The sequence below is a fragment of the Oncorhynchus keta genome, chromosome 35 (genome assembly GCF_023373465.1).
Source record: "Oncorhynchus keta strain PuntledgeMale-10-30-2019 chromosome 35, Oket_V2, whole genome shotgun sequence".
Taxonomy (NCBI): Eukaryota; Metazoa; Chordata; class Actinopteri; order Salmoniformes; family Salmonidae; genus Oncorhynchus; species Oncorhynchus keta.
In genome coordinates, this window is record NC_068455.1 from 39,565,163 (window position 1) to 39,575,995 (window position 10,833).

The 10,833-nt window shown below is 44.9% G+C and overlaps 1 protein-coding gene across 1 annotated transcript in view; it reads left to right on the plus strand.

The window, feature by feature from the left end:
• Nucleotides 1–9,028, plus strand: part of smyd3 (SET and MYND domain containing 3) — a 243,372-nt gene extending 234,344 nt beyond the window's left edge. Inside the window, exons 11-12 of the mRNA XM_052496989.1 lie at nt 8,199–8,307; nt 8,735–9,028. Coding sequence (XP_052352949.1) covers nt 8,199–8,307; nt 8,735–8,836 — 211 coding nt within the window. The 3' untranslated portion in view covers nt 8,837–9,028. The remainder of the gene's footprint in view (nt 1–8,198; nt 8,308–8,734) is intronic.
• The last annotated feature ends 1,805 nt before the right edge of the window (nt 9,029–10,833 follow it).

A 10,833-nucleotide genomic window follows, 5' to 3' on the forward strand; every position in this document is an offset into this window, starting at 1 on the left:
ATTATTACCAAGGGGCTTTCTACTGGGCCCAACCATAACCACGGACATACTCTGGACCTGGTTATTACCAAGGGGCTTTCTACTGGGCCCAACCATAACCACGGACATACTCTGGACCTGGTTATTACCAAGGGGCTTTCTACTGGGCCCAACCATAACCACGGACATACTCTGGACCTGATTATTACCAAGGGGCTTTCTACTGGGCCCAACCATAACCACGGACATACTCTGGACCTGGTTATTACCAAGGGGCTTTCTACTGGGCCCAACCATAACCACGGACATACTCTGGACCTGATTATTACCAAGGGGCTTTCTACTGGGCCCAACCATAACCACGGACATACTCTGGACCTGATTATTACCAAGGGGCTTTCTACTGGGCCCAACCATAACCACGGACATACTCTGGACCTGGTTATTACCAAGGGGCTTTCTACTGGGCCCAACCATAACCACGGACATACTCTGGACCTGGTTATTACCAAGGGGCTTTCTATTGAAGCCTCCTCTATTGTTGATGTTGCTTTATCTGATCACCACTGTGGATTCTTTACTACCTGTTTAACCATAGTACAGGCTAATGCTCAACGCATTATTAAGAAATGCTATCTGACCTCTGAAGTTGCTACAGATTTTACTGAGTGTATGAACAATACTCCACCTATTCTGCCTTCCCTTTCTGATGATTTAGTTGATAACTTTAATATCAAAATCAAATCAAATGTATTTGTATATCCCTTCATACATCAGCTGATATCTCAAAGTGCTGTACAGAAACCCAGCCTAAAACCCCAAACAGCAAACAATGCAGGTGTAGAAGCACGGTGGCTAGGAAAAACTCCCTCGAAAAGCCAAAACCTAGGAAGAAACCTAGAGAGGAACCAGACTATGAGGGGTGGCCAGTATTCTGGCTGTGCCGGGTGGAGATTATAACAGAACATGGCCAAGATGTTCAAATGTTCATAAATGACCAGCATGGTCAAAAAATAATAATCACAGTAGTTGTCGAGGGTGCAGCAAGTCAGCACAGGAGTGGTCAGGAGACACTGTGGCCCCATCCGATGATACCCCTGGACAGGGGCAAACACCACTAGAGGGATATCTTCAACCACCAACTTACCATCCTGAGACAAGGCCGAGTATAGCCCACAAAGATCTTTGCCACCGCACAACCCAAGGGGGGGGGCACCAACCCAGACGGGAAGATAACATCAGTGACTCAACCCCCTCAAGTGACACACCCCTCCTAGGGACGGCATGAAAGTGCACCAGTAAGCCAGTGACTCAGCCCCTGTAATAAGGTTATAGGCAGAGAATCCCTGTGGAAAGAGGGGAACCGGCCAAGCAGAGACAGCAAGGGCGGTTCGTTGCTCCAGAGCCTTTCCATTCACCTTCACACTCCTGGGCCAGACTACACTCAATCATATGACCCACTGAAGAAATGAGTCTTCAGTAAAGACTTAAAGGTTGAGACTGAGTCTGCGTCTCTCACATGGATAGGCAGACCATTCCATAAAAATGGAGCTCTACAGGAGAAAGCCCTACCTCCAGATTTTTGCTTAGAAATTCTAGGGACAATTGGGATGCCTGTGTCTTGTGACCGTAGGGTACGTGTAGGTATGTACGGCAGGACCAAATCAGAGAGGTAGGTAGGAGCAAGCCTATGTAATGCTTTGTAGGTTAGCAGTAAAACCTAGAAATCAGCCCTTGACTTAACAGGAAGCCAGTGTAGGGAGGCTAGCACTGGACTAATATGATCACATTTTTTGTTTCTAGTCAGGATTCTAGCAGCCGTATTTAGCACTAACTGAAGTTTATTTAGTGCTTTATCCGGGTAGCCGGAAAGTAGAACATTGCAGTCGTCTAACCTGGAAGTAAAAAAAAAAAATGTTTAAAAGCATGGATTCATTTTTATGCATCATTTTTGGACAGAAAGTTTCTGATTTTTGCAATGTTACTTAGATGGAAAAAAGCTGTCCTTGAAACAGTCTTGATATGTTCGTCAAAAGAGAGATCAGGGTCCAGAGTAACGCCTAAGTCCTTCACAGTTCTATTTGAGACGACTGTACAACCATTAAGATGAATTGTCAACAGAAGATCTCTTTGTTTCTTGGGACCTAGAACAAGCATCTCTGTTTTGTCCGAGTTTAAAAATAGAAAGTTTGCAGCAATCCACTTCCTTATGTCTGAAACACAGACTTCTAGCGAGGGCAATTGAAAGTGAAAGCCATCCTCATTTTGGGGAATGCTGCTTTTTAGTTAGCTTTGCGACAGTATCAAAAAGACATTTAGGATTATTCTTATTTTCCTCAATTAAGTTGAAAAATAGGATGATCGAGCAGCAGTGAGGGCTCTTCAGTACTGCACGGTACTGTCTTTCTAAGCTAGTCGGAAGACTTCCAGTTTGGTGTGGGGCCATTTCCGTTCCAATTTTCTGGAAGCTTGCTTCAGAGCTCGGGTATTTTCTGTATATCAGGGAGCTAGTTTCGTATGAGAAATGTTTTTAGTTTTTAGGGGTGCAACTGCATCTAGGGTATTGCGCAAGGTTAAATTGAGTTCCTCAGTTAGGTGGTTAACTGATTTTTGTCCTCTGACGTCCTTGGGTAGGCAGAGGGAGTCTGGAAGGGCATCAAGGAATCTTTGTGTTGTCTGTGAATTTATAGCACGACTTTTGATGCTCCTTGTTTGGGGTCTGAGCAGATTATTAGTTGCAATTGCAAACATAATAAAATGGTGGTCCGATAGTCCAGGATTATGAGTAAAAACATTAAGATCCACAACATTTATTCCATGGGACAAAACTAGGTCCAGAGTATGACTGTGACAGTGAGTAGGTCCAGAGACTCCATAGAAAATGAAGGACAACCATTGATGCCATAGCTCCAGTAAAGTTGAATAAGGCCACATCCAAATGGAGAGCCCCCTGGATGAGTGTGGATACGAATCAATTAAGGAAAAATTGGAGAAAGGCAGAGCAGAAGTGGAGAAAGTGAAAGTTGCAGGTCCATTATGATCTTCTGAGCGAGCAACTTGGCATTTATAAGAAGACAATTAGAAATGGCAGACAGGCTCATTTTTCTAGCTGGGTCACTAATAATCCAGAATAATTCCAGAGCGCTCTTCTCAACCATGGCTTGATAAATTCTACCCTTATCAGAGATACGATAACAAACATTAGGCTGGGTATCAGTCAAGCAAGACCTGATGAGAAGTTTGATGATATGTGCCCTAGCCTACCAGACAAATGCACGATAGGTTTATTTTCCCTGGTTGACACAGACATGCTCAGGAAAGTGATAATACAATTTAAGCCTCTACCTATCCCCACCACCTTTAAAAAATGTCATTCCATATCTGAAGTAGTGCAAGCTATTGTTAATCACTCCCTGTTAACAGGGACTTTCCCCACTGCACTAAAAAAAAAAAAAACGTTTTTGTGCCCAGCACAGAGACAGGCTTAGTTAAAGTGGTAAATGATCTTAGTGCCAACACAGATGCTGAACGGCTCTTTGTCCTTGTCCTCTTGGATTTTAGTGCTGAATTCGACAATGTTGACCATAATGCCCTTCTGGACAGACTAGAGAGGTGGGCTGGCAAGGCCCAGTTCTATGTTGGTTTTGGATCTATTTAACCGGTCGAGAGTTTTTTTGTAACCCTTGGTGAACACAATTCAGAGAAAATGCATGACACATGGCGTTCCACAAGGTTCAATTTTACGTGTCAGACATGCTTTTAAGTTATGTACCCAGTAGGTTCCTCAGGTCCTCTGTCAGTGGCCTTTTAACGATCCCAAAGCCTAGGACCAAGAGGCATGGAGAGTTATTGTGCTCTAGTTATTGTGCTGTAGAAATTAAACTGGATTTGATTAGACTTTTATGCCCCCCACAAAAAACACACATACACACACACACACACACACACTGCCTTAAGCAGTGCCTGCATACAGTATTGACTGCAGTAGGTTTTTACAAATGTAGACATGACACCATGGCTTTACCCTTATGATATTTATGTGACTGATAAAGTCAGTCATCTAGCACACATGTTTGAATGCTGGGAGGAAATCAACCAGAAATCAACCAAATCAACCATACACTACTCTACATGCTGTATTAGTTACAATAGAGCGGTTGATCTGAATAGTGGAATTAGCTGAATTACCTGAATGGATCTTGATGAGACCAATGGATGATTCCAGTTCTTTTGAAAAATCCCCTAAGAATGATCTACCACCACGTTCAGCCTTCATCTCTTACAAAGTAGTTTCACATGGAAGGTACTTTGTCTTTCTAGGGCATCTTAAGACGTTGTTTTGTCTTTGATGTAGTTGTTTACATGTTTGTGGATTGTTTTAGTTGGCTTGCTGATGGTTCGTAAAATCAGACAGCTTTGGTTTGGGCGAGATGGAGTCTGACTTGCCATGTGATATCTGTCTGTGTCTGTCTGTCTGTCTGTCTGTCTGTCTGTCTGTCTGTCTGTCTGTCTGTCTGTCTGTCTGTCTGTCTGTCTGTGCTCACTCTCTAATGCAGACCTCTTTTTTCTCGGTGTGCGTGTGTTATGTGTGTGTGTCTGCTCCGCCTGAGCAAAATATACATTTCATTACTATTTAATTAAACCCATTTCTTCTGTCTCCCAAATGGCAAACGTTCCCAAACATTTCTCCCGCACAGGGGTGTGTTTCCCAAACATTTCTCCACAGTGTGATCTCTCCCAGTCTCCCTCTGCCAGAGAGAGATTTGGTTCCAAGTTAAAGTTGAGAAAACGTGTGTGTGTGTGTGTGTGTGTGTGTGTGTGTGTGTGTGTGTGTGTGTGTGTGTGTGTGTGTGTGTGTGTGTGTGTGTGTGTGTGTGTGTGTGTGTGTGTGTGTGTGTGTGTGTGTGTGTGTGTGTGTGTGTGTGTGTGTGTGTAATATGAGAAACCACCCCAGCATTGACTTCTAATTGGAGATTTAATTGGATAGTTCTCTCCTTGAGTGCGTTATAGCCAAACAGTTTTCGTTGATAAATGCTTGAGGCAGAGAAAGTGTGTGTGTGTGCGTGCGTGAGCTTGTGTGTCTGAGCTCCTCTCAATAAGTCGTTGAGGCGTGGTGAGTGCTCCACGGCACTCTGTGTGTTTTTGGCCTATTGAGCAGTACACCAATTACTGTGATATTAATGAACCCATGGCTGGACGTGATAAGAAATAATATGGCTCTGAAAAACCTACTTTAATGTTGACATTTAGTGTTCCACTGTCTGCCTCTCTTTATTTGTTGTCGTTCGGTTGGCACTCATCAGAAAGATGTCACTCAAATGATCTATAGTCCATTTGATTCTGGATGAACTTTTCTATAAATGTCAGACGGCTTCCATCTGTCCCGGTGACACATTGTGTAATTCAGGGGTGGCCAACCCTCCTCCAAGAGGGCTAGAGCAAAAACCTGCGGTGGTTTTCCAGGAGAAAGGTGGGCCACCGCTGTTGTAAAACCAACACTTTCAACTGCAATCAAGTTGACGTGAATAAACCATGAGGAAGGGACTGTCTTAGAAATTCTATGGCATCTGGTGTCGCTCTGCTCTCCTGTCTCAAGATGTCCATATAAACTACCGTTTGTCTGTTCACCATAAACAACAACAACATTGGTTGGTTTGGGTTCAAGAGCCGTTCCCCACGCAAACCTGTTGTGTAGTGTTGCAAGTGTATTCTCTTGCAGTGTGCATTCTCTGTGTGTATTCTCTGTGTGTGTGTATTATCTGTGTGTGTGTATTCTCTGTGTGTGTATTATCTGTGTGTGTGTATTCTCTGTGTGTCTGTATTCTCTGTGTGTGTGTATTCTCTAAGAGTGTGTATTCTTTATGTGTGTGTGTGTATTCTCTAGAGTGTGTGTATTCTCTAAGACTGTGTGTATTCTCTGTGTGTATTCTCTTAGTGTGTGTATTCTCTAAGCCTGCGTGTAATCTCTAAGAGTGTGTGTATTCTCTAAGAGTGGATGTATTCTCAAAGACTGTGTATTCTCTGTGTGTATTATCTGTGTGTGTGTTCTCTGTATGTGTATTATCTTAGATTGTGTGCGTATTCTCTAAGAGTGTGTGTCTATTCTCAAGGAGTGTGTGTATTTTCTTTGTGTATTCTCTGAGTGTATGTATTCTCTGTGTGTGTGTCTATTCTCAAGTGGTGTGTGTGTTTTCTGTGTGTATTCTCTAAGAGTGTGTGTATTCTCCAAGAGTGTGTGTATTATCTGTGTATTCTCTAAGAGTGTGTGTATTCTCTGTGTGAATTCTCTAAGACTCTGTGTATTATCTGTGTGTGTGTATTCTCTAAGACTGTGTGTAATCTCTAAGAGTGTGTGTGTATTCTCTGCGTGTATTCTCTAAGACTGTGTGTATTCTCTGTGTATGCTCTTAGTGTGTGTATTCTCTTAGCGTGTGTGTTCTCTAAGAGTGTGTGTATTCTCTAAGAGTGTGTGTATTCTCTAAGAGTGTGTATTCTCTTAGTGTGTGTATTATCTGTGTGTGTTCTCTAAGAGTGTGTGTATTCTCTAAGAGTGTGTGTATTATCTGTGTATTCTCTAAGAGTGTGTGTATTCTCTAAGAGTGTGTGTGTTCTCTAAGAGTGTGTGTATTCTCTGTGTGTATTCTCTTAGTGTGTGTATTATCTGTGTGTGTTCTCTAAGAGTGTGTGTGTTCTCTAAGAGTGTGTGTGTTCTCTAAGAGTGTGTGTGTGTTCTCTAAGAGTGCGTGTGTGTTCTCTAAGAGTGTGTGTGTTCTCTAAGAGTGAGTTTATTCTCTGTTTGTGTGTGTGTGTGTGTGTGTGTTCTCTAAGAGTGAGTGTATTCTCTGTGTGTGTGTGTGTGTTCTCTAACAGTGCGTTTACACTATACGAGCGGCACTCGCCTTGCCACACTAGCCCCGGCCTCATGTGGGTGCTAGCAAGCAAGCTAGGTAGTGCTATGTATCAACAGCCATTGTCAGCCAATCCAGTAGTGGTTGGAAGCTATTGGGAAAATGGTCACTCGAGTGGCGATATCGCAGAGGATTTGAATACAATTCCGTTTTCCCCAACTTTAGTCCCGCCCTGTTGAGCTCCCTCGCCCATGCTCGCATCACTCAACAGTCCCCCGCCCACTTCTCTTCTCTTGCTTTCCTGCCATTGGAAGTGAATGGCTTCCGTTGTTTCACAGCGCGATATCGCTTCCTAGTGTAAACGACCCGTACGAGTGTGTATCCTTTCTGTAAGTGAGTTTGTGTTCTGTAAGAGTGTGTATTATCCGTGGGAGTGTAGATTCTTCATAATTCAACCAGAGGCATAAGGCTCTGCTCTCTGACATATTTGGATAGGGCACTCTCTGCTCCACTTTAACACACGGACACACTCCTCTCTCTCTGTCTCTCTGTCTCTCTGTCTCTCTCTCTCTCTCTCTCTCTCTCTCTCTCTCTCTCTCTCTCTCTCTGTCTCTCTCTCTCTCTCTCTCTCACTCACTCACTCACTCACTCACTCACTCACTCACTCACTCACTCACTCACTCACTCACTCACTCACTCACTCACTCACTCACTCACTCACACACACACGTTTTGACATGTGTATTTAAAAAGCTGTTGGGGTACAGCTATCCCAAATGTCGATAGATATTATCATGTCTCATACCTTCGAGGGGAATACTGGTATAGTCTCTCTCCCTCCCTCTCTCTCGCTCGCTCACTCTCTCTCCCTCACTCTCTCTCCCTCCCTCACTCTCTCTCCCTCACTCTCTCTGTCTGACATGATCTCTCTGTGCGTGTTTATATATGACATGATAGTGCAGTTCTAACCCTCCCGGCTCTATGATAAGAGTGTAAAGTCGAGCGAAGTAAATGTTTATTTCCAGAGATAAACCAATGGTCATATTTACCCAGATAGTGTACCAGTTAGTGGAAACGAAGCGCTACTCTCTCCTGTCTGTCTAGTATAACTGTCTTTGAGCACTGTGAGACAGACCTGGGTTCAAATAGTATTTGTGTTCCTCCAAATACTTGAGAGCCACACTTACGTCAGCTTGTCTTGCGAAGTGGAACTAATGGAACCGTCCCAGAACTGCAAAAACCTGCCCACATGACACTCCAGTCAGGCGTGTTCGAATGCTCAGATTTTGCTGATATGAAAGTTGCTGTCTTGTTCAAACTGGCTGTACTCCCACCCCACTAATCACCCTACCCACCCTCCTCTCTCCCCAGGCAGTACTACCCAGACCCCCACCCTGCCCACGCCATCCAGCTGATGAGAGTCGCCAAGCTCCAGCACTTTCTGGTTCACCTGGGGGACGCACAGCACACACTGAGACTGGTGAGCTGGGCGGTGAACCATTGTTATGGCTGCCCTATCCCCATCTCCCCTCATCTATCTCAGGGCTCGGTTCAGGGGGTTGCAACGTTACACAACATTTAGGTCCCTCAAACTCCAATCTAGACCTCCAGCCAGTTCCACTGCTGTCGTTCTTCCTGTCTAATCAGGGACTGATTTAGACATAGGACATTAGGTGGGTGCATTTAATTACCAGGTGGAACTGAAAAACAGCCGTACTCCGGGCCTTGTAGGGTAAGATTGGAATAATCCTGGTTTAGATAGACTTTGTACAACAGATACAGTATGAGTTTCAGGCTGGTAGCATGTAGAGAGTCATGTCAGCCCTAGTCAACACATTTGTACGGGTAAGTTAATGAACACACCACCTCACTGAATACACCCCTGCTCTCTCCTGTCTCCCCTGCAGGCCTATGACATCATGAAGGTTACTCACGGCAACCAGCACCCCCTGACCTCTGACCTCATCAGGAAGTTGGAGGAGTGTCGGGCGGAGTTGGACCGTGCCTAGCAACCTGCCCTAGCCACCCGAGGGGATTCGAGAAGCCCATGGCTGTTCGGAAAGTAGCACCTGTTTTTAGTGTAATGACGGTGAAGTGTTGTTTGGTTGATATTGCATCATTTCTAGAGCTTCATTTTAGTTTTCATTTTGTTCCCTGTCATTCTTCGTAACCCATTAAACACACTGAAACAACCTCTTTAACTGCGTGTGAGCTGGGTTCAGATCTGTCTCCTTGTCTGAGCTGGTTCCTGTGTACTTCCGTGTGTGTGTGTGTGTGTGTGTGTGTACACACTTATCTCCGGATATGGCCACACAGTGTTTTGCTAGTTAACTCCCCCTAAAACTGGCCAGCGTTGTGACTAGAGAGACGTGGATTAGGGCTCCTGCCCCCCTCCTCCCTCAGATAGCATCCTGCAGAGTGATGTCACCTGCTGGGAGGGAATAGCACCCCGGGTGTGTGTCTGTCGGCATAACCCGGTGCTGTATGCTTGTTGGGCGATTATAGCAGAGAATGGAAGGCACTGGTGTGTTCAGGAGAACCCTAGTCTTGTGTTTGTGGGTTTAATAGAGAGGGCTATCAGTTGTACCATCGCTGCTTTTGTGTGTGTGTGTGTGTGTGTGTGTGTGTGTGTGTGTGTGTGTGTGTGTGTGTGTGTGTGTGTGTGTGTGTGTGTGTGTGTGTGTGTGTGTGTGTGTGTGTGTGTGTGTGTGTGTGTGTGTGTGTTTAGCAGTGGCCTATCAGTTATACCATCTCATCTCTCTGCATGTCTCTCTCACTTAGTCCTAACCATCTACTTCCGCTGTTAAACCTTACATAAACCTTAGGTAAACCTTGTGTACACTGATGACTGTATTTCCCACTGTGAGAACACAACGTGGCATTCGGCTGCTGATGGACTGACTGTGCGGTCTAAGCTGTGGATGGCGTTTCTAATTGGTCACTCTCTCGGGGTGTTCCTGATGTAGCTTCTAGCTGGGGGGTTTGTATGGCTCTTTGGATGATTTCTAATTGGTCACTCTCTCGGGGTGTTCCTGATGTAGCTTCTAGCTGGGGGTTTGTATGGCTCTTTGGATGATTTCTAATTGGTCACTCTCTCGGGGTGTTCCTGATGTAGCTTCTGGCTGGGGGTTTGTATGGCTCTTTGGATGATTTCTAATTGGTCACTCTCTCGGGGTGTTCCTGATGTAGCTTCTAGCTGGGGGGTTTGTATGGCTCTTTGGATGATTTCTAATTGGTCACTCTCTCGGGGTGTTCCTGATGTAGCTTCTAGCTGGGGGTTTGTATGGCTCTTTGGATGATTTCTAATTGGTCACTCTCTCGGGGTGTTCCTGATGTAGCTTCTAGCTGGGGGTTTGTATGGCTCTTTGGATGATTTCTAATTGGTCACTCTCTCGGGGTGTTCCTGATGTAGCTTCTAGCTGGGGGGTTTGTATGGCTCTTTGGATGATTTCTAATTGGTCACTCTCTCGGGGTGTTCCTGATGTAGCTTCTAGCTGGGGGTTTGTATGGCTCTTTGGATGATTTCTAATTGGTCACTCTCGGGGTGTTCCTGATGTAGCTTCTAGCTGGGGGTTTGTATGGCTCTTTGGATGATTTCTAATTGGTCACTCTCTCGGGGTGTTCCTGATGTATCTTCTAGCTGGGGGTTTGTATGGCTCTTTGGATGATTTCTAATTGGTCACTCTCTCGGGGTGTTCCTGCTGTATCTTCTAGCTGGGGGTTTGTATGGCTCTTTGGATGATTTCTAATTGGTCACTCTCTCGGGGTGTTCCTGATGTAGCTTCTAGCTGGGGGTTTGTATGGCTCTTTGGATGATTTCTAATTGGTCACTCTCGGGTGTTCCTGATGTAGCTTCTAGCTGGGGGTTTGTATGGCTCTTTGGATGATTTCTAATTGGTCACTCTCTCGGGGTGTTCCTGATGTATCTTCTAGCTGGGGGTTTGTATGGCTCTTTGGATGATTTCTAATTGGTCACTCTCTCGGGGTGTTCCTGATGTATCTTCTA